The sequence below is a fragment of the Aphelocoma coerulescens genome, chromosome 15 (assembly GCF_041296385.1).
Source record: "Aphelocoma coerulescens isolate FSJ_1873_10779 chromosome 15, UR_Acoe_1.0, whole genome shotgun sequence".
Taxonomy (NCBI): Eukaryota; Metazoa; Chordata; class Aves; order Passeriformes; family Corvidae; genus Aphelocoma; species Aphelocoma coerulescens.
Window position 1 is genome coordinate 7,150,386 of NC_091029.1, and position 22,864 is coordinate 7,173,249.

At 39.6% G+C, this 22,864-nt stretch overlaps 1 protein-coding gene across 1 annotated transcript; it reads left to right on the top strand.

The window, feature by feature from the left end:
- Nucleotides 1-766: 766 nt before the first annotated feature.
- CHFR (checkpoint with forkhead and ring finger domains) lies at nucleotides 767-22,325 on the top strand. The gene is made up of 18 exons (XM_069030650.1): nucleotides 767-919; nucleotides 1,149-1,296; nucleotides 3,166-3,265; nucleotides 8,046-8,155; nucleotides 9,701-9,760; nucleotides 9,914-10,126; nucleotides 10,823-11,038; nucleotides 11,333-11,489; nucleotides 11,717-11,871; nucleotides 12,370-12,532; nucleotides 13,353-13,495; nucleotides 13,985-14,104; nucleotides 14,412-14,495; nucleotides 15,208-15,278; nucleotides 15,893-15,980; nucleotides 16,148-16,255; nucleotides 17,310-17,382; nucleotides 19,541-22,325. Exons 2-18 carry the CDS (start codon nucleotides 1,161-1,163, stop codon nucleotides 19,581-19,583), a joined length of 2,040 nt encoding a protein of 679 aa, XP_068886751.1. The 5' UTR covers nucleotides 767-919; nucleotides 1,149-1,160; the 3' UTR covers nucleotides 19,584-22,325.
- Nucleotides 22,326-22,864: the final 539 nt, after the last annotated feature.

Here is a 22,864-nt window from a genome sequence, read left to right on the forward strand (position 1 = left end):
CACGGCGAGATCGCCCTGCCCGCCACAAAGATGGCGGCGCGTGCCCTGTCCGGCCGGCGGGCCCGCCCCCAGCCAACATGTCCGCCCCCAGCCAACATGTCCGCCCCCACAGCCAAGATGTCCGCCCCCAGCCAGCATGTCCGCCCCCAGCCAGCATGTCCGCCCCCAGCCAGAATGTCCGCCCCCAGCCAAGATGTCCGCCCACAGCCAGCATGTCCGCCCACAGCCAACATGTCCGCCCACAGCCAACATGTCCGCCCACAGCCAGCATGTCCGCCCCCAGCCAGCATGTCCGCCCACAGCCAACATGTCCGCCCCCAGCCAGAATGTCCGCCCACAGCCAACATGTCCGCCCACAGCCAGCATGTCCGCCCCCAGCCAACATGTCCGCCCACAGCCAGCATGTCCGCCCACAGCCAACATGTCCGCCCCCAGCCAGCATGTCCGCCCCCAGCCAAGATGTCCGCCCACAGCCAGCATGTCTGCCCACAGCCAACATGTCCGCCCGGACGTCGCCGCCGCCTCAGCCCCTCCGCAGCCCCGCTTTTCCCTACGGGCGGCGCGCGGCGCAGCCTCACCGGAAGCTGCGGCGCTCCGGCCGGCGCGGCGCGGCTCGGTGGTGAGCGGCGGAAGAGCCGCCCCCTCGCTGCGCGCCGGCCAATGGGCGTGCGGGCCCCGCCCCGCTGGCATCAGCTGATGGGGCAATGTCTGTTGACAGGAGCCGCCCGGGCCGCCGCGTTGGGGTGAGGGGGGCCGGGACGGGCCGCGCCGCGCCGCGCAGCGGGGGCCCCGCACCCCTGGGCCTCGCCGGCCGCCCCCGCCCCGCTCCTGAGAAGGCAGCGGACGGACGGACGGACGGAGGCCGCCCCGGCTCGCTCCGCCAGCTCGGTCCCCCTGGGGCGGGGAGCGGCCCTGCGGGGTGGGGGCGCAGGGAAGGGAGTGGGCTGGCGGCTGGGGGCCGAGGGGGAGGGAGGGTTTTGCAGCGCCGCACAAAAGGGAGCGGCGGGGCCGGGGGAGCCCCTGGGGGCGCGAGGGGGCTGCGGGGCAGCGGCGCGCAGGGCCCGGCCCCCGGGGGTGCCACGGAACGCTGTGGCCCCCGGGTGCCGTGTGATGATGGGGTTTGGGTTCGCTTTGTTTGTTTTTGTCAGATGTGAATCCAAATGGAGCAGTCGGAAGGAGGCGAGCAGAGCCAGCAGCAGCCGCAGCCCTGGGGGAAGCTGATCCGGCTGGGTGCTGATGAGGCAGAGCCGCACGTCCTGCTGCTGAAAAGAGAATGGACCATTGGGCGGAAGAAAGGTGGGACAGGGACGCGCTGCGCTGGCCTGGGGCGGTGTTTGGGGGACAGCAGCCATCCCCCCTCCTGGCCTCCACAGCACTGGAAGGTGGACTGAAACTAGTTGGGTTTGGTGCTTTCAGCTGTTGGAGGTGCTTGCCAGGCCATCCCGTATTCCTAATTTACCTCTTAGCTCTGTGAATAAGTGGTTTTATACTGACCTTTTTGTTTTCCGTAACTTGTGACACGGACACGTTTCAAAGTCAGTATGCCTTTTAGGTAGTCTGTGGCCGTTTGTATAGGCAAGGAAAACCGATTGTTGATTCAGAAGTTTCTGTGCTTCGGTCCTGTTTGCGTTCTCATTTTGTTTCTGTGGTTAAAATAAGTTGGAACTGCAATGCAAAATGCTTCGGCTTCACAGAAAAGAAAACACCCACATAAAAGCCCTTAATTCTTCTGGCCATGTAAAGACTGCCAACAAGTACTGAAAGTTTCTCTGAGAGTCGATTTGAAAGCTTTATTCCCAGAGGCTAGGGCTTGTACTATTTGCCTTTATTTTAAAGATTTCATGCTTAGTGTGTTTGAAACAAGGATTGAAGTGTTTTAACTTTCTTTTACTGTGCCTTGACACTACTAATTTTTTTTTTTCCTGTTCATCAGTTCAAGCTTTTTGGCTGATCAGTCACATCCTGTAAATAGTTATGAACAAACACCAGACGCTATAGCTCTATGAGAAGGGCAGTGTCTTGTGGGAAAAATGTTTTGCAAATATACAGTAGGTGGTATCTATTGAGATTGCTAATCATTAAGCTGTGGGTAAATTCTTCAAGCTGATGTCTGTTTGAGGATTGTCTGGCAGAAAAAAAAGATGAATTCTTTTGTGTTTAGTTGCTTTCATAGCTGTTTGCTAGTGGATTAATAAAATGGATGGTTACCAGAATACCAAATTGTGACTTTATAAGCGATACTTACGAGTCTCCAGGAGCATTAGATTTGCTTCTTTGAGGTAGTGGCTACTACTTTCCTTCTGGATCTGTTGTTGGGCAGGCTGAGATCAGTGCACCCACGGTGTGAACAGGTGGAAGGGAATCATGGTTGTTAATTATAACTTTGGTGTAAGCAAGTATTTTGAGTCGTTTGTGAGAGATCAGTGGGGAACCTTGAGTGTAGCTTTGAATATTCAATGTTAAAGTGAAGTAAAAAGAGTAGATTTTCTCAGAGCCCTTGAGATGTAGGTAAGAAGGTTTCTATCACATCCACATTGCCATGACACTTCTCCTGTGTATCCCTAAATCTTGGTCCTGGATTTGTAATTCTCTTCAGCTTTATTAACACAATAATGCTGTCAACAGAGATGAGGAAAACTTTCCTATTTAAAAACAAACAAAAGACTGTAAGATAGAGCAGTGATACTTTTTTTAAAATCAGTTATTGGTTCCTACTACTTCTCCCCTTTACACAGAATAAAACAGAAGTTAAATCCAATGAAACAGCATCACAATGATGTGAAAGAAGAGGTGGGTGCTGTGAGATGTGTGCCTTTAGGAGTTAACCTGAGCACTTCAGATACATGTGGATTTATTTCTGTACCACTCTAGAACAGAGTAATTGTGATTTGATTTCCATCTTTGAGGGCTAGGATTGGTGCGGGGGGAAGGGAACTGAAACCCTTTCAAATGGCTGAAGTTTCATATCAGCACATGGGGTATCTCACCACTTGTATTTGTGTATCTCACACTAGGCTGTGTTGCTGCCTGTGTGACAGTAGAAGTTTTGAACTATTGCAGATGTACATGAGTCAGTTTGTGTTGCATTTATAGCCATGTAGAATGCTGATCTGACTGTGTAATGTGTATTTTTAAGCACGCTGGGAAATCTGCTTTCTTTTTAAGGCTGTGACTTATCTTTCCCTGGCAACAAGTTGGTGTCTGGAGATCACTGTAAAATCATCGTGGATGAAGAATCTGGTCAAGTGTCATTGGAAGATACAAGGTTGGTTTCTCAGAATATTCTTGGAGGTACTTTTGTAAAAAGTTCAGCAGGTATTTGATACTAGCCCTGAGCTGCCACAATAACATATTTAATTGCCTTCTGGACTGTTGGAACAGGGATTTAACGTGATATCCTTCAAAACCTCAAATGTGAAACTTTCCTCTTTATCTATGTACATCATGGGCACATTCCTCTGGCCTGCCAAAGTGCCTCTGATGGCAGCTCTACCCCTGCTTTGTTGTCGTCTGCAAACCTGATAAGGGTGTATTCTTTCTCCTCTTCAAGGTTGTAACTAGAGATAGGTCCAGGATAGATTCCTGAAGGGTTTTTACTCCCAGAAGCTGTGGGATGGAATGCTAAATTTTGGGGAAAATATCAGGCTTAGCTGGGATATCTAGGCAAGGTTTACAGTTGTCATTCTCTAATATAATCCTGAATTTCAGGATGTTCCCAACAACAAACCAAGCCATGTTTGCCTATCATGGCAGTCTCAGAGTGTAGCTGTAAATCTAAGCTTGAGAAACTGTCTGTGGCTGAATTGGTTTAGACCAATGTTATGACAGAAGAAGCTGAATAAATTGTGCATGATGCAGAAACATTCCTGCCTCTTTTATTTTTTTTCCCCATACCCACCCCCTGAGGCAGAAGGTGCAGCCAGCAGAAAACTAGCAAAGCCAAATTAAAGTTTTTGTGTATGGTATATTCATGAAAAGGTGAGGCTTGTTACAGGGTAGTGTAGCAGAAAGGCTGCACCCTTGGAGTGTTACCAGGAAGCTGCTTGTGCCTGTTACAATTCTGTATATCTTAACAAAGAGCAAAGCCTTGGAATGCTCTCCCTCCTGTGAGTTGAAGTGTGGCTGCCAATTGCTGAATCAAGAAACCAAACAGGTTTGATATGACTGCCTGTGGAAGACTCTTCTGGTTCTTCTGGGTCTTCCAATGTTTGTGCCAAATAGCAGATGAGTCCCAAAAAATCAGGCTGAGAGAAGATGATTCTTGAATGTTTGAGTTGGCAGTACAGATGCCCAGAGTCTCAGAAAAATACTGCAATGTCAGCTTTTTCTTCTCTGAAGTGGAAAATAGTTTGGAAACATTGCTGTGGTCAAGCTCAGATTTTTCTGGTGAAGAGGAATGCATTGAAGGAGGCACTGAGTGTGGGATAGTCAAACTGAGTGGACTTTGTTTCTCTTTTGTAGCTGATCCAAAGAATATCATCAAATATATGTAGGCAGCCAACACTGGGTTTTATCTTCTGATAGCATAATGAGTTCTTGAATCTTCTTTGGAAAGAATTACCCAAAACTTGCAGGTGGAAGAAAATGCATAGAGCATTCAAAATTACTGAGTAAATAAAAGTTTGGAAGTAACAAAAGCAAAGAGTTAGCAAATAGTACAATAAAATACTCAGACTCACCCTTTTTTGGGATATGTTTCTGCTTTATTTTCCAAAGCATGCACTAGTTGCTTTATACTGCTTGAAAGAAAACAAACTGTACAAGCTGACCTAACACAGTGGAGGCAGCAGTTGGATTTCTCCCAGTAAAAGCAATTGTAAGATTCTCCATTTTGAAAAAGAAATTTTAAAGACAACTAATGTAATTTCTTGTTATTTTCTAGGATTTTTTTCCTTTTGAGATTCTAAGTAGTAAGTGATGTTTCAGATCAGGAAACGATTTACACAGGGCTGATACTCATATGACAGGCAAGCAGATATTCCCTTTCTTTGAGTAAATCGGAGGTTGATCTGCAGCTGGTGCTGGTGTCCCTTCTGCTACTAAATTCTCCTCACCCTCCAGTCAAAACTATGTCTATGAACATTGAAAGAGTGGAGAATTACAGTACAAAAAGGATTCTGTACTTTAATAGAATTCAAAACTCATTTCACATTGCAGGGTGTTCAGGATTATATGCACTTAAATAGCAGATAACTCTTAACCCAGAAGCTTTAACATAAACTACATTCTTTTCCTGGATGGATGCAAATAATTATTAAAAAATGATTAGACTGGCATTTTTCTTGGAAGGATATGAAGGTTTCTTAAAATACAGATCATTCACCTAGTTCAAAAGTAACCCTGTTCTGAGTGAAGCTGTTCACGTCAATTCTGCACAGCAGATGGGATTGGGAAGTAAACACAATTTATGGTTCATTAGTGAAACTGTAGAGTCATCAACCACATTGGAATTGAATCAAGGCCTGATTTTTTTCTTTCACTGTTTAAAAAAGTGACATTGGAACCTTTTGTGACATAGTTTCACAATAGAGACAAATTACATCTGATAGTGCTGTTTTTCTTCTCCCCTTGAAGAATGGTAGAGCCAGTTGGCATCAATTCAATATCAAATCCTAACGAATGGCCTTCATGTTTGGGATTCTCATTGTACTTTCTGCTTACTTTATGGGGACTTTAATTTGAAACATCAGAGGAATGTACAAATGTCATAATTTATCATGTGTGTCTGGTTAAAAAATACCCACAATATTAATCTGGAATGTCACCATATCTGTTAAAAGCCTCATTCTAAAGCCTGAAATTGGAAATGAAAGACCAATACAATTATCTGGGATAGCTGAATAATCTTTTTCCCTTTGGTTATTGGCTGAGAGATAACTACAACTGCTTTAGTTTACTAGTGCATTGAAGAAAAGCTTATGATTTTCTGTGCTAAGTGATATCCATTTATTCCCACTACATCTGGGTCCATGTGTGCCAAGTAATTCATTAGTCAACTCTCATTGAAGTCTGTGTAGCTACAGAATTGAAAAGATTTGGCTGTCTGTAGTCAATTTGGTGAGCAGGGTCTTGCATAGTTCTTTCTGGAGCTTGCTTTGTGAAACCAAGCCTGAGTGGTTACTAGATGTGTGATGTTTGGGGTTTTTTTCTTTTTTTTTTTTTTTTCCCCAAAAATACCTTGAATTTTTGTCCCCCAGAATCATCTTGGAACTTGGCAGTCATGACAGAGCTACTGCATAAATACTTTATTGTGACATTTTTCCCCCTATGTTTAGTGAAGTGTCTGGGTTAGGAATTGCCTGTAGAAGCTAAAACTCAGTAAAAGACAAGTCTTGTTACTCGAATTTAGCTGATTTATTACAAAAGAAGGTCTAGAACACTTGGGGCAGATGGGAGATGCATGCTGTGTTGTGCCTTCTGGAAAACTGAGGAAGTCAAATTTGTTTCCTAGTTTTGTTAAAGGCCCTCTGACGGGTTTCAGGGATTGGTGTAAACTTTACTATTTATTGGGCAATTGAGGGAGATACAAATTTTGCTTCAAAGTAATCTTCTTTAACATGTTATCGCTACCAACACTACGAAGTTAAAAATCAGTGTTGTTTCTAACAGACTGACTAAAATTCTGTTTTTCTCTTAACTGCCACTCTGTGGCATTCATTTAGTGATTTCTCTGGTCTGGTTCTTTAGTGCTTCTGTCTTTCAGCCTAGTCAGCATCTGTATGCCTGAGGGAAAAAAGACAAGCTATAAGTAGTTTTCTTGCTTGCAGAAGCTTGAAGTTTTGTCAATGTGACCCAAAGATTTTGTTTATTTCTTGATGTTTAAAGTAGCATTTCTATTTTTTGGTATCCCATTATTTATGTTGGATTGGCTGATTCAACCACGTAGATGGTGGAAGCAGCTGCAGCAGCAAGACCAAGAACTAATACCTTGATCAAGACTTGCTGTAGTGCTTCCAAAGGGCTTGTTTTTCCTTCTGAACTTTGAATTCATACTTTTGTGTTAGAAAAGAGGAGGGGGGAAGGTGCTGACTTCCAAATTACTCCCCTGCAGTGAGGGACAGTCCGTGGTGCCCTGGGCACGGGCAGTGCCTCCAGGAGGTGGCAGCACAGCTTTGCTGTTACTTCTTGCGGCTGCTCTGCAGAAAGGGAAAAGCAGGCATTTTCTGTTTGTTCATATTTGGCACCAGTTGCTGGGATTTTGAGTGGCAGAAGTCTGAAATTCTGCAGAGAGGGCTGCAGCCCTGAAGGAGGCTTACTGCAAGTGAGCTGGAATTATTCAGTACTTGAATAACTTGACTTGGTTATAAAACATTAATGGCTTGTGTATACAACATCACCCATAGTTAAGGGGATAAAGAAATTAATCAGCGATGCTCTGCATTTTCCTTTTCCCTAGTTTAATTTCTTCTACAAGTCTTGAATTTTTTATCAATATCCAAACAATTAATTTCATCTCATCTTTCATTATGTATAACTTTTTTCCACCTCGTTAACTTCTCACTTTCAAGTCACAAACAGTCCAAGTAACCTCACAATTTTAGTTTTTTTCCTTTGTGAAGGAGGAGGGGGGGGGAAATTAATGCTGCATGGCATCCCTGACTGTACAGGAGAAGTTCCTTTGTCAGAGAATGTCTTATGAGATTCCCAGTGTTAATTGGAAGACACAGCCTGGAACTTTTTGAATAGAACTCGTGTTGTCCTTTTGGACTTTATACTTAAAGGGTGGAGACTATTGTACAGAAACAATCATCTAATTATTTGGAGACGTTGGCCAAATATCAGGGATCTTTTGTCTGTCAACTGCCATCTCTTTACCAGTAACTGCAAATGAGCTTTGAAGTTCCAGTGGCTCTGCACTTCTGTCTTTGGGAGAAATTTTTTGTTTCTAGACTTCCTTTTTTTTTTTTTAATTTTTTTAGTTCACTTATATTTTTGGGGGGCAGCCAATAGTTTTTCTTCTTTAAATGTATCTTGTGTTTTCCCTTCCTTCTCCCATGTAATTATGAAAACATTTATGCAAAGTTATCTTTTCTTTCTCTTTGCAGTACTAATGGAACAGTAATTAATAAACTGAAAGTGGTTAAGAAGCAGACATACCCACTACAGACTGGGGATGTGATCTATGTTGTTTACAGAAAAAATGAGCCAGAGAACAGTAAGTGAATAATATTTTTTAAATGGCATTCTTAGTCATTTTCTCTTGAGTCATGAGGGAAAAGAAATATCAGTATAATAAAATTGAGTAGTTCTTTTTTAAAGAGAAATATGTTTAAAACAAGTCTCTAGAGAAGAGGTCATGGATGTGCCAGTTTTTACAGAGACAAGTCTGAGCAACTGTCTGAAATTGAAATGTGCCTGGAAGTAATTTTGGTAGAACTAATGCATGGAATGGTAAGTAATGAGGTTCTAATCACATGTCCAGTGCTTCTTTTAGAAATCAAATTGCTGGGGTAGTTAGTGATACTTTATATATCCCAGTGAAGCAGTTTTTGGCACCAGTAGGAAAGGCTGCAGAAGCTTTTTGTTTTGTGTGTGTGGGGTTTTTTGTGTGTATGCTGGGGTTTTTTGTTTTAAAGAGGGAAGAGGTGAAATGAGGGGGAGATGGGGAAAGCCCTACAGTGAAAGTAGAATTGGTAAACCTGGAACAATGCTGTATTTACAATATGAACTGTTAATTTAAAAAATTCTGGATACAAACTCACCGTTGAAATACTTCCTTTATGAAATTGCCATTAATTTATCTACAGACAGATTTATACTGTCTGATGTAAATATTACATGAAGCAATGATAAGCTGTATTTTTCTGTCTGTATAGTTTATCTCACAAGTCCTTTCTAAGTTGGCACTATTGCATTAGATTCTACTTAGATGAATCAGTTGGGTGAATTTTCCAGGTAATGAACTGAATCACTGATTTCTGTTTGGGTTAATAAGCAGTTAAATTACCAAGCCTCAATTTTTGCTTTTTCAGCTTTTCCATCTTCAAACACAGAGAAGAATTTATATTTGGCATGCCTGTTTGTCCATTCTAAGTCCTACTGAAGGAGACTCTTTTAAATTCTGATCAGAAAAAGGATTGCTACAAACTAAGTCTTATTTGCTTGTAGGTGGTTGGAGGTGACAAAAAGGTAGCAAGTTAGAGGAATTTTTGGAACAATATTAAGTTGAAGTAAGATGGAAAAGAAAAGGATATTATCAGTTGGTTTTATTAATAGAGTCTAAATTAGTTTCTGGCTGAAATTTATGGCATGTCCTAATTGGTATTTTTGAGAGTTCATGTATCTCCCAAAGAAATGAAATAATATTGATTGAAGAGGTTGAGAAGTGAGCTCAGAAATAATAAGCTTCTTTGAAGAACTTTGATTCAAATATCAGTAAAAATACAGTCTGTTCTGACAGAACAGATTTTAGGTTTAAGAAATGATTAAGCCTCTGGTTCCATGGCTGGCACAAGTTAAACGTCACACAAAAGCTGCTCTGCCTGGTTTCCTGAGAAGAAAAGATCTTGCTGTGCTGCTCCTAATTGCCTCCTAAGTAGGAGTATTAACATGGTACTATTGAGGTGACCCCTCGTTTGCCTCTTCCATTGTCAGACACTTTGGGGATGCAGCCACTTGTGAATTGAAGTTATTTATGTGGGATTAAGTTTAGTGAATTTTTGTTTAAAGAGTATGATGAATATTTTTAAATCTCTTTCAGATGTTGCTTATCTTTATGAATCCTTAAACACAAAACATGATGCAACTCAAGAACCAGTAGGTAAGGAAGTAATTCAAGATCCATGAAGAGGAGCTAAGCTCCAATGACTAATGTAACCCTCTTGAGAGAGTTTGATTCCTTGGAATTTTGAAGCCATGATATGGTGACTGTCACACAGATATTTTTCTTTCCTTTCCCCCCTTCCAACTGTAGAAGTTAATGTAGAAAACCAATGCCATGTGACCAAAGATACCTCAAGTACAGGAAGAAGTAATGATGAGACCCAAATTACCTCATCACTGTCAGCTACTCAGTCTTGCTATGAGGAACCACAGCCATCTACTTCTACATCTAACCTCTTTAATGCTTCTTCTACCTCTCCGGTTGAGTCTGCGTCTGTTCAGCAGGATAATCCATCTACATCTGGTGAGACTTGTGTCAAGTATTTAAAGTTTGATCACACAATCATAGAATATACTGAATTGGAAAGGACCCCTGAGGATCACTGAGTCCAACTCACCAACTGTTGCTCCAGTTTTGAATTTAAATAGATTGATCTCTTACCTCTGTCTCGGTCTTTAGAATTTGCTTTGTAAAGTTCTAGTGAAATTACCAGGTGGATATGTGTATTTTAACTTTCTCTCTATGAGCAGGCAGGGTAAATCCTGATGGATGAGTGAAAGAATTGTGAGAATTCCTTTATGCATTTGTCAGCAGTTCATCGGGACTTCATTGGCTCCTATGGAAACAAAGCTTTCCCTTTGCTGTGATCCCAACCTCTTATGTATGATCACTATTGCATAACTCCTGCCTGGCATCTTTGTCAGGAAGACCTGGTGTGGATAATAGTCTTATGAATAAATACTCTGCAATTGAAAGAGGAATGGGGATTTTAAGTAGGGTTACACAACTAATAGGTTGTTTACCCCCAGGTCTTCCAATTAGTCAGATTGGTTCAGAGTGTGTTTAGGAAGTTATGCAGACATTGCTTTTCTGCTCCACTTTTTCCTATTCAGATGTTTGGATTGATGCGTGTGCCTCGTCAGGGTTTGAGTACCTTTTGTTTTCACATGTCCCATAGCTGTGTACAGCCATGTTCATGTTTCTGTTTTTATTTTATAGGATCACAGTCCTCAGTTGTCACTCCTGTGCCTGCTTGCCCCATCTTAGAATCCATGTGTGTAAGAGCACTGCACGACAAGCATGAAAAGCTGGAGATGAATGCTGAAGCTTCTGCAATCGTTCCTGAAATCAATGATGAAGAAAATGCAGAATCAGATTCTCAAAGAACAGGGGAGGAAGAAAGTTTGGAACCTGCTAAGAAGAAACTAAGAAGAGGCTAGTATACTACAGTATTCTGCAACTTAACCCTCACCCTCTCCCCTCCAAATTGAATTACAACTGCTGTCATCAATCCTTCAGCTTGTTTCATGTGTCTTGCTTACTTGATTTCTGGTCCCATGAAAATAATGTCTTCAGTAGCAGAAGCTGTAGTGTGTAAAGCAAGAAACTCTTTTGGGACTGTTGCCAGTGAACAGTGAATCAGTGCATATCTTTCAGGGATTTTTTTAATACTTAAATAAAAATAAGTTAAAAAAACCTTTTGAAAACTCTCTCTTTCTGTCTTTGTAGATGAAGACACTTGTCCAAATCTTTCACCAGCAGCTCCTAGTGAATGTATAATTAAAATTGGCTCTGAAGATGCAAAAACATCAAATGTAAAACCAGATAAGATGGAAGAGACGTTAACTTGCATTATTTGCCAAGAACTGCTGCATGACTGTGTAAGGTATGTAAGAGTGACAAAAGCTTTAATCATGTGGTAATAATGCAAGATGTTCAGTGACAACTGTTTGAGGAGGTCAGGGTAATCAGTGTTTTCACAAGCTCTATTGATTTTCCTTTCCCTACCTCATCTATATAGTCAAATCAATGCTAAATAGTTTTTTAGAGTGTTATGGTTGTATCTGAAAAAATGGAAGATTTGTATTTTGACTCCATTTGCTTGTTTTGCAGCTTGCAGCCTTGTATGCATACTTTTTGTGCTGCCTGCTACTCAGGATGGATGGAAAGATCTTCGCTATGTCCAACTTGTCGTTGTCCAGTAGAACGTATTTGTAAAAATCACATATTGAACAACCTGGTAGAAGCTTATCTGATTCAGCATCCAGGCAAGTTGAACAGTGTCTGTGGCAGAATCTGATGGCTGTCACATATGATCTGCATAACTGATGTCTGCACACACTGTTGTCTATAAAATACCTGTGTGTTTTATTTTCCTGCTGTTTTCTCTGACATGGTTTGTCAGAAAATGAGTGCATTTAACATGACATAATGACCTGTGGAAGATGATTTAATACTGTGAGTATGCCGAGAATTCTTAATTTTGTTACTTAATCATGAGAAGGATACTTCTGAAAAGTATATTTGAATGTAGATTTAATTAACTTTGACCATGGCCTCTTGAAAACCAAACTTAAGTTGCCTGATACCAGGCTTCCTTATCAGAGAGGGGAATTTAACTAAGATGGTCTAGAACTCTCTTACCCAAAACCAAGTCTTATGGAAATAAAAACACAATAATGGTAACTGTGTTAATAAAGTAGAGTGCAGATCAGGGATGTGAGCTGTTCCTTTATCTTGAAATTTGAATTTGGTTCTCATGCCAGATAAATGTCGCAATGAAGATGATGTTCGGAGCATGGATGCCAGAAACAAAATTACTCAAGACATGTTACAGCCTAAGGTGCGGAGATCTTTTTCAGATGAGGAGGGAAGTTCTGAAGATTTACTGGACTTGTCAGATGTAGATAGTGAATCTTCAGATATCAGGTATGTCTGTTTCTAAGGTGTGTGCTGAATTAGATATACCTATGTTTGAATGCACAGACAAACTGAGATAGTTGCACAAATGCTGTTATTGCTGATAGTGTTTCCATGATCACTGCCAGAATGAATCTGTTTTCAGGTAAGTTCATTCTTGACAGTAATTACCTTGGCAGTTTTGCTGGCCATCCTTTTGAACCTTGAGCAGACAGCAAAAATTAGAACTTCCTAGAAGTCCAGTAAGATTCAGTTTGTGACCAACAGTTACTATGGTGAATTGTGCAACAAAAAAGGACAGGTTTCTGCCCAAGATCTTGTTAGGAGGTAAAGCAGTCCATGATCCTATGAGTGCATTTGTGATGATTGTGCTTTCTTATGTGTCTGGAATGCTCCTTTCACTGGGTGTATGGTACCAAGACAGCTGATGCTTGACTTAGGAATTCCCAAGTACCAAAATACCTCCTCTTTATTTTCAACAGCAAACACATTTTGTTAAATGTCTACAGGGGAACAGAAGAATTCTTCATGTAGATAACTATTCCAGCTTTATTCCTCTCTCTTTCTGTCACGTTGCTCTTTTTTTTAGTTTCCTTTTGTTTAAAACTTCTTGAGGAATACTACAAAAACCAAAGTTTTTATCTGTCACAACTACTGCAGTCTTCAGAGCTGTAAGGTACTGAGTTACCTAAACTTCCATCCGTTACTGAATGAGGAAATCCTAAATTTAAACTCTTGAGAGTCTGATCAACCTTGTCTAGCATAGTAATGTAAGTTGTATTTGCATTTGTTTGGTATAATTTCATATGACTTTATTTTATTCTTTCAGTCAACCATATATAGTATGCAGACAGTGCCCAGGGTACCGAAGACACTCTGTTCCAACTGTGCCTGGCACAGGGCAGGAGACAGAGGCAGGAGGAATGCAGGCTCTGGGAGATGCTCCATCAACCTCTGCCAACTTCCCTGCAGGTCAGTGTCACATTGCCCCAGCAGTGCAGCACTAAAATACTGCAACTCAGACACCCGAGGCACAGTCAGAATGGCCTGGGTCGGAAGGGAGCCTTAAAGATCATCTTCAACTCCCCTGAGCTAAGCAATGAGCTGTGTTAGGACAATGAACTAAGACCTAAGCAAGCTCCCTCTCACAGGACTGAGAGCAGCTCCACACCAGTGTCTTTGCAAATGCAACGTTTGGCTGCAGTTTTCCTGTGATTTCCCAGAATGGGTTGCTGATGGTTTATAGTTCTTAAACTGTTCTACATACTGAAATATTTCACACACCTGTGCAGTTTAGAAGTCTGAATGCTGTTTTTCTGCTGTTTTATAGAGTCTTGGTAAAAAGGTTGCTTGTTTGTTACTTTGACGTTTTTGTGTATTCACTAAGATTCCTCATCCAAATTGCAATTGTGTACATTGTTCAATCTATCTTTTTTTTTTTTTTCTTTTTAACTCATCCAGCTGTTCAGGAATATGTGTGTCCTGCTCAAGGAAGTCATGTAATATGCACCTGCTGCTTTCAGCCAATGCCTGACCGAAGAGCAGAGCGTGAACAGAATCCTCATGTTGCTCCTCAGCAATGTGTGTACATTTTTTATTTTATTTTCTGCAGAGCTAACTTTCTCCGTATTTATTATTAAACTTAAATTTACTTAAAAGACTGCTTTTTATATGGATCTTCTTTATTCAGACTCTCGTAGTGACAGCACGAAAGAATCTTCCTTTGCGGAATTTATTATTCCTTTAAAGAATGTATTTTAAATGAGAAAGTTGTACCTTTTTTAAACCAAATTTATTAGGGATCTGTTGTTACTGATTTATGAGAATGGTAACTGTTGAGTTTTGTTGTGTTCAAGTCCTTACAGGGATTTTCTTTGTTATTTTCCAGGCACAGTTTGTCTGCAACCCTTCTGTCACTTGTACTGGGGCTGCACTCGCATGGCATGTTTTGGCTGCTTGGCACCGTTCTGTGGTATTGTGCAGTAATCTGTTACTTATGAGCCTGTTTGCAATAATGTCTGTCTGGAACTTTAAGTAATTTAAGAGACATAGATTAGTTTGTCGCACAGTCATGCAAAAAGAAATAAGGGCTGTGTCCTCACATCACAAACACAAAAAATTGAAGTGGTATGTGTAGTAACTTTGGGAGGATTTAACTTTGTGTCTTCATGCAATATTGGGCTTAGAAACTACACTTGCTGAGCACAATGCTTTCCAATATAAAAAAAAATGGTGTATTTCAGTCTAGTAAGAGAATCATACAAACCAGTGCAAGAGCACTGAACATCTGATGGTAATGGATTAGAAAAGAACCATGCCCTCTTAAACATGCAGCCATCTGAAACTTAAGGGTTTTTGACATTTTTTATAAATAAATTAGAACAGTTGGAATGGCTTGGCTCCAGTTTGGAGCTAATGAAATATGCTTTACTAGCACTGGTAATTTCTGCAGCTCTGGTAGTGTTTGTGGACTGAAGCTGAAATAGTAAAATCTCAGTATCTTGTCTTTGCCACTGGAAGTTATAAATCACATGCATTAGCAAACACTGAATGCAGTCATGTACTGGGTGCTCACATGAGCCTGTGCATGTTATTTCAGGAAGCAGAGAAACCTTCAGAAAATGTGTGAGGGCCACGGGGTTTGGGTGAGAAATGGTAACTTTTACTCTTCTTTTTCTGATTAGAAATAAATCTTGGTGAGAAGTGTTTAGATGGCGTCCTGAATAACAACCACTACGAATCAGATATCCTCAAGGTATGTTTAAAAATCATTGTGTGTGATAATAACAAATGTGCAAAGTTTAAGATGTACTCACTGATGAAATGAAAGTGATGTGCTGCCTAACAGTTACAGTGGCAGCGTTGTGTCACTTGCAGAACCTGATTCTAAAAGGCTGATCAAATAATCTCCAAACAATCATCCAAAATATTATTTAAGAGAAAAATAATTCAATAAAAATGTGCCAGGAAAGCAATGCTTGTTAAATATTTTGTCCCAGACAAGTTAAATTGCACACTAATTTGTATGGCAAATATTTTGCCCATACCATAACAGGGTTGCCTAAATTAGGTAGAGCAGATGAAGTCTTGATTTGAGGTAGATGGGAGTGTGACTGGAATGAATCTGTTTGCAAACTTTTGGCACAAGTGGAGATCTGAAAAAAACATACTTAGTGGAAGGTTTTATTGGTGGTCTGAATGTATCATGCTAATTAAGTTACAGGTATTTAATTTTTACTTGTAATCAGCATAAACCCATTCTGAAAACATAGTTACTGATAGATTTGGAAATATTTGAGAATAAGTGGCTTGCTTACTCTTTAAAGTTGGAAATTTTTCTAGATTAAACACTTAAATTGCTCTTTTCAGGATTACCTGGCATCCAGGGGTCTGACATGGAAAAATATGTTAAATGAAAGTCTCTTAGCTCTTCAAAGAGGAGTTTTTATGTTGTCAGGTATGTGCTGTGTTCAGTTTGCATGTGCATGACTCCTTGTCTGGCTGTAACTCAGCAGTGTTATCAAGAAGTTTGGAGTTCTGTGTACAGAAGCAGTGCAGTCTTGGCTCTTTAGTTTAATCTGATCTATTAAGCCTTACATTTTTACAAACTGGTTTTCTCCCCAGATTACAGAATTACTGGGAACACAGTGCTTTGCTACTGTTGTGGCCTTCGCAGCTTCCGAGAACTTGCCTACCAGTACAGGCAGAATATTCCTGTTGCTGAATTGCCAGGTGGGAATTGTTTTGCACAGTAAGGAAGGAGAAGTCACTTAAAGAGTTAACATCAGTTTTATCTTTGTATCTGTGGTTTTTTTGGCCCTTTCATGTAGCCCAGTGCAAATCTCCTTGCAGGGCTAATATCTCAGATGCTCCTTGCTTTACTTGTCAGCTGCTGAGCTTTTGTATAGTTATTTTCAGACTCCCTAATGGAACCTTTTCTTTCAGTATCATTTCTCATCTGTAGAATAAGTATATCTGCAGAGTGAAAAGAGGAATTCAGTAAAATCAGAATATAGTCAACAGGAACCAGTTGCTGTAATTTAATTTTCCCATTTAAATGCATAAAATGATGCACCTTCTTAACAATTTAACATTTTACCAGCTCTCAACTAGGAACAAGAATGCTTTCATAAATGGATTCTAAATATTTGCATTTAAAATTTTAGTATAAAATAGCATGCAAGCAACTGTGCCTCCTTCAGACCTAAATTTTTTTGGAACAGAAGCTGTTCCAACAATTTGCTTTTAAATATTACTTCTGTCAATTTAGTTCTTGCTGTTAGCAACAGCTTCCCAGTCTTAAGCTGTTGAGCACTCTGCTTGTGCTGCTGTACATAATGAGCAAGAATAGTGTACCTGGTTTGTCCTTAGCATTGCTTTTGAGTTCAGCTGCTGGACAGCTGAGTTGTAGTATGTGAAAGGGGGGGGAAGCAACAAACTCTACCCAAATTAATAATTTTTATTTTGTATGGAAATATATCTAGACAAATGCTGAGTGTCAAGTCCACCTCTATTAAACTAAATGGTAAAACTTCAGCTGACAGCTCTGAGAACCAAATACTTTCATCATAAGTCTGCATCAACTTAATACTAAAAATCAATTTTTTGTCCTTCACAGAGTGTTTGCTTTGTTTCCAGAAAGGTGAAACAATATAGTGATGCAGTCGTTTCTTGCCAATCATGTCTTGTTTCTGATGAGTAACCACCATTAGCAGTGGCTTAATTATCTGGGTCACCTTTAATGACTTTTGTAATAAATGCAGCATTTCATTTGTTCTTCTTGTAGTGACTGTCACGTCACGTCCTGATTGCTACTGGGGACGCAACTGTCGAACTCAGGTCAAAGCACATCATGCCATGTAAGTTGTACACTTTAGAAGGTGGTTTTGGTTTGTGTCCTTAAAGAAAACCAAATACCAAATCAACAACAATCTAAAAAGCAACGTTTGAAGTGCCAGAACTTGCAGCATAAAGCAGAATTGGGTGAGCTTTGAGGATTTTTTTTTTGTCATTTTTGTTTTTAACACAACTTTGAAATGAGCCCTTTGTGCATGTCAGAAGGGCACTGCCAGCACTTTTAAGTTGATGTAGCCCATGGCTGACACTTCGTGAGTCTGTTCTTCCACTGGGGTGGAAGGAGACACTCTTTTAGTGAGTACAACTTACACTGAAGGGATCAATTGGTGGGAATAATTAGTAACAAGAGCAGCTTGGAGCATGTAACATAAGCCACAGCAGGTTCCTGAGGAGTTTCTAGGTCTTACATCTCTGACCCAGGAAATCTGGCATGCATTGAAAATTAAATATCAAGCCTGAAAAGAGATTAACCCTCTACTTGTCAAGAGTTTTAATACGTCCAGGGGCCTTGGATTCCTGGTATCTGGTCATTTATGAGAAATGTCCTTCTAAAATAAATCAAGCCTCTTGAATAAAAAAAAATCAAGGCCAGTGATGACCAGTGCAGTTTCATTCTTACAAAAAGATGCACATGTGGTAAGACAAATATTAAAGACTCATAAAAGAAAACAAAAATTTTCTCCCTAAGAGCAAACTGGTTTCAGGGAGGGTTGAAAAATCCTTCCTGCCTTATGAATAATTCTCTAAATTCTCAGTTTAATTTAAGATAGAGGAGCTATTACCCCTTACTGAGAAATTGCCTTAATGAATAGTAGATTCTGCAGTATCTTTCTAATGTTGCAATGTACATACACGCTTAGCATAATTCCTTTAATATTTCAGGTAATGTGGGTTGAAAATAACCAGTCTGTGCAGCTCAGGCAAGCAGATCATAAGACAGATTTGTAAAATATTCATCTGCAGTCTCTTACAAATTCAACGGTTTTACCAAATAGCTTTCAAAACTAATTTTGGATTTAAGTTGCAGATGTAATTTGAAGTACCACTGCTATCTGTAACTTCACATTACAGGACTGTCTGTGTTCCCAGAGGAGATTTTGTTTTGAAATGTTAGCGTTAATTCAATGTCAAAGTACTCACCAGTCATCTTTATTCCTGTTGTGGATAATTTTGTCTGGAATAAAAATGACTCGGGTTTTTTCCTTTTTTTTCTTTCTCCTTCTTTCTTTTTTTTTTTTCCTCTTTTTTTTTTTTTCCCCAAGCATTAGCACTTCCTAGAACTTTACTGGCTGCTACTCTTAGTTCCTAAAATCCATAAAAGCAAACAATCCTGTTATACCACTTCTTTATATCCAGTTAATTGAATTTTTTTTTTAATTGAGCTAAATTTTTCTGCTAAGTAGTTTGGTTATGTGAGCAAGGTTTTTCTTATCTTTGATCTAATTCAGCTGAGGGGACATTCAGGGTCTTCTTTGCACCATTTCCTCCACATGTAGTGACACACTCAACATCCCAACCTCTGTTTCAGTTGTGTGTCAGGGTCCTCATGGCCCAAGTAAGAGAAACACAAGGAGTGAACAATGAAATGTTTTTGAGAAGTGGGAAGAAGTGCTTGGTATAAAATTATGTTACCTGTTTAATCCATGATGACAGGTTTGCCATTCCCATAAAACTTACATAATACAGGCTGAGAAAAACTTCTTTCCAGAAGATTCTAAGCCACTGAGACAATGTGTTTATGTTGAAATGTATTATCAGCCTGGTTAATTCTAGTTCTTAATGGCTTGTGTAATGCTGTCTACTAAAAGTTACTAATATCTTGCAGGGGAAAGTTAATTCACCGATTCCTGTTTTAATTGCCTTCTGGGTTTGAAGTATGCAGAAGTACAGAGGAATGCTTTTTAATAACAGGTTTTCTGTGTGCATAATAAAACTAAAGAGGGTTAGGCAGGAGAGATGTTGAAAATCCTGTTACGTGTAAAATGGCAGTAAAGTATGAACTAACCAGGTTCTGAAAAACAGACATTTTAGTGTGTAAATGGCCTGCTTTAGACTATTTAACATTTAAAATACCCTGTGAAACATGCTGACTTGCTTTTGTTGCCTGACTTCTGAGAACTTTGTTACATTTTAATACTCTTATGTTTTTCTTTATTTCAGGAAATTCAATCACATTTGTGAGCAAACACGATTCAAGAACTGAATACTTGTAGTCTGTAGAAGGGGACAAAAACCTGTTACACTGCTTGTACAGTTTAAGGTTTATGGGGATCTGCTCAGTTCCCCCATAGCAGGGAATCAATAACTTTTGCATCAGGTAACCTGATGTGAAATTTTTAATTTGTAGAATTTTCCAGCTGTACATGAATAAGGTAGATTTTTTTTTTTCCCAAGGTAGTCCAGCAAGCATTGCATGCCATGCTCATGACTGCAGTGTCCCTGTATCACTTCAGTGAAGAACACAAACAAATCACACACACAAAAACCAGCCATATCTTGGGATGACCTAAGAATAAGGAGTGTATTTGCACTACTTGTGAAGAAACTAAGAAAAATTGTTAGACTTAAAATAGAAAAGTTTTGTGTGGGTATCTGATGGGTATTTCAAGTATCTGATGGGTATTTCAAGAGCCATTAATATTTAAGAAGGAGATTGTCAGTGTATATTTGTAACTGCATTTTGCGGTAGTCCAATATTTTGTTGCTACTCATTGCATTTGGGCTAGAAACCACATTAATATTCATTTTTTTAAAATCCATCCAATAAACAGCTGTTTCAACTTAAAGCTTCTACCACATGTGCAGTGTTATAGTGGAGGTAGTAGTTTCCTTTCTTAGTTTAGACATGTTGATGTTTTATTCATGTGAAATTACAAAAAGAATTGCACAAAAATTTGAAGATCATGTTTAAAGTTGGGGTAATACTTGAAGCAGAGCAGACTTCTGCTACTATTACTTCTTTAGTGTTTTATATCAGAAGACCAAACAGTGCTTTTGACATAGAGCAGCCAGTAGGACATACTGGTGGTTCATTTTTTTTGTATTTCTTCTTTGGTTTGATACCATGTGCTAAATATGTACCTCTGCAATGCAGCTGTTCTCTAGCATGCATACACTGGTGAAAATGTAGAAAAAGCTATAATTTAAAACAGAATATAGCAGCTTTACTGAAAGGAACAATCCTACAGAAAATAAGTGAGTTTGGACAAATTGTTGTAGCAATATGGAGGCATTTCTGGATAGGGATAGAGATAGGGATCGTGAAGGGGAGCACTGGTGTCACTGACAGACGTAGTAAATGTAGATTTTATTTTCATGCCTTCTGCAGAGCTCATTCGGGAGACATCCCAAGTGTCATTAAAAGTAAAGAAATCCCAACTTTCCCCCTTCCCCATAGATTGATATGATCTAATCTGTTTCATCATAATCTGGTTGCTAATGTTGACAAACCTCGACTGGGACCAATTTTGTTTTCATCATACCTAGAAGAGTGAAGCAGAATGAGAAGAAAGCATACCAAGTTACCTCTGTAGAGACCACGTTGTTTTTAAGTATGCCTTATTTTATGAGCAAGATTTATACTTGGGTGTTAAAAAGTGTACACACAGTATCTTGTGATGTAATGGAGCACAAATGATGCAGCACATCGTGTCTACTGGTTGCAGTGAATTAACCAACTATTTCCAGTAATGCACATCTTAATATGAATGCTAATTAGAATGATGTCTTTCTGTTTAGATTTTTATTTTTGAAAATAGCTGTTGCAAGGATAGGTCTGTTGACCATGCCCTTATGCTATTAAAAATACACTTTGGTGTGGACTTCTCTTCCTAATCTCTGGGCATTTTCTCCTGTGAGTAGGATTGAAATTGGATCTGGAATATTACTTGAAACTTCTTTTAACAACAACAGTGTGTTTCTGTCTTTTAGTATTATTAACAATGTTCTGTTGCTTTGTATTTTATGTTTAGATTTTTTAATGGTTTATTGTATCTTCTCAGGACAACCATTCCCAGCTGGTTTTGATCTCATTTTCATCTCTGGCTGTGCATGTAGCAAATTGAGTGCAGTTGTGGAGATCAAGCCTTTGCACATTATATGCAGAAATGTGCTTTACATTCTCATTCACCACTCCCACACCCCAGATGGGCTTTCAGCACAGCCTGTCACTGTGCTGGTGTTCAAGCCTCTTATGCTGAAGTTGTTTTGTTGGTCAGGAGTAACTTGCACTTACTCAAGTTATGTTTGTGTAGGGGTGTATTGTGTGACCATAAGAATAAAAAACTGGGGGGAAAGAACTCAAACAGCAGAATTCATGTGCTTAACATCTAAACTACCTGTGCAGTAGATGTTCTTCAAATTCTTTTTATAAACCCCTCTTCCTTTTCCCTGTCACAGATAATTAATCTGCCTTTCTATGCATATAGGGTTGCGGTAGTGCAATGGAATGAAGGGATTTTTTTGTCATTTATATTGTACCAGGAAAAGATCAGAAATTGACTTGCTGATGGGGAGGGTGAATAAATCCTGATCTTTATATGCTCTTAAGTAAGTAAGAGTATCTGTCATGGGTATTACATACTCTACATTAGACCTTTTTAAATGTATGGTTACCAGGTGATAGTTAATGTGATAAATGTATGAACTATGCTTGGTGTAATTGTTTAAATACTGTAAAGGTGCAGCATATTTTTAACCTGTCTAAAGCACATCCCCACCTCCTTTATAAGAGACATTTGGAAGCTGAGCATGAAATGTAGTAGAATAGATGTGAAAACCGAGGTGATTATGATAGGATTTGACATAGTGGTGAACAAGGTTTATAGTCTCTCTCTTCAAGGAAAGTTCTTTTATAAAGAAGGTGGAGAGTAGTTCTTCCAGTTCTCTTTTGTGGTTTATTTTTTTCCTGAACTAAGAAGTTATTAATTAAAAAAATAAAAAAAGATACTGAAGTTGTCTGTCTGTTTTTCTTCTGTGCCATATACTCTAACCATAGAAATGGATGTATGCAACACTTGCTAATGCTTGGTCAAGCTGTTATTTGAATGTTGAGATTTTACTGGTAAATACCATCCCTGAACTTGTAGTAATTGAAAATGACATGAGTTTTTGTGTCATTCTCAAACTTCCTTAAAAGTGTCAGATGTTATTGCAAAGGCTCATCAGTATCTCTACAGGATTTATAAATTAATGATATAAACAAAAGACTATTAAACAGAAGAGGGCTTCAAGATGCTAACAAATTTCAAAGTTTGCTATTTTTTAAAAAGTAGATACTATTTTAGTTTCTTGCAACTCCATAAACACAGAAGTGACAAGTATTGTACCACTTGATTTAACAGCAGCCTAGAAGGAATGTAGTACTGTGTTCATCTTTATTATGATCTAATTTATATAAATTATAAGGTTTCAAATTAGTACTGTTAATACAACTTTTTCTAAACAGAGCTTTAGCCTTGCTGAGTAAATAGGAGGACTTGTCTG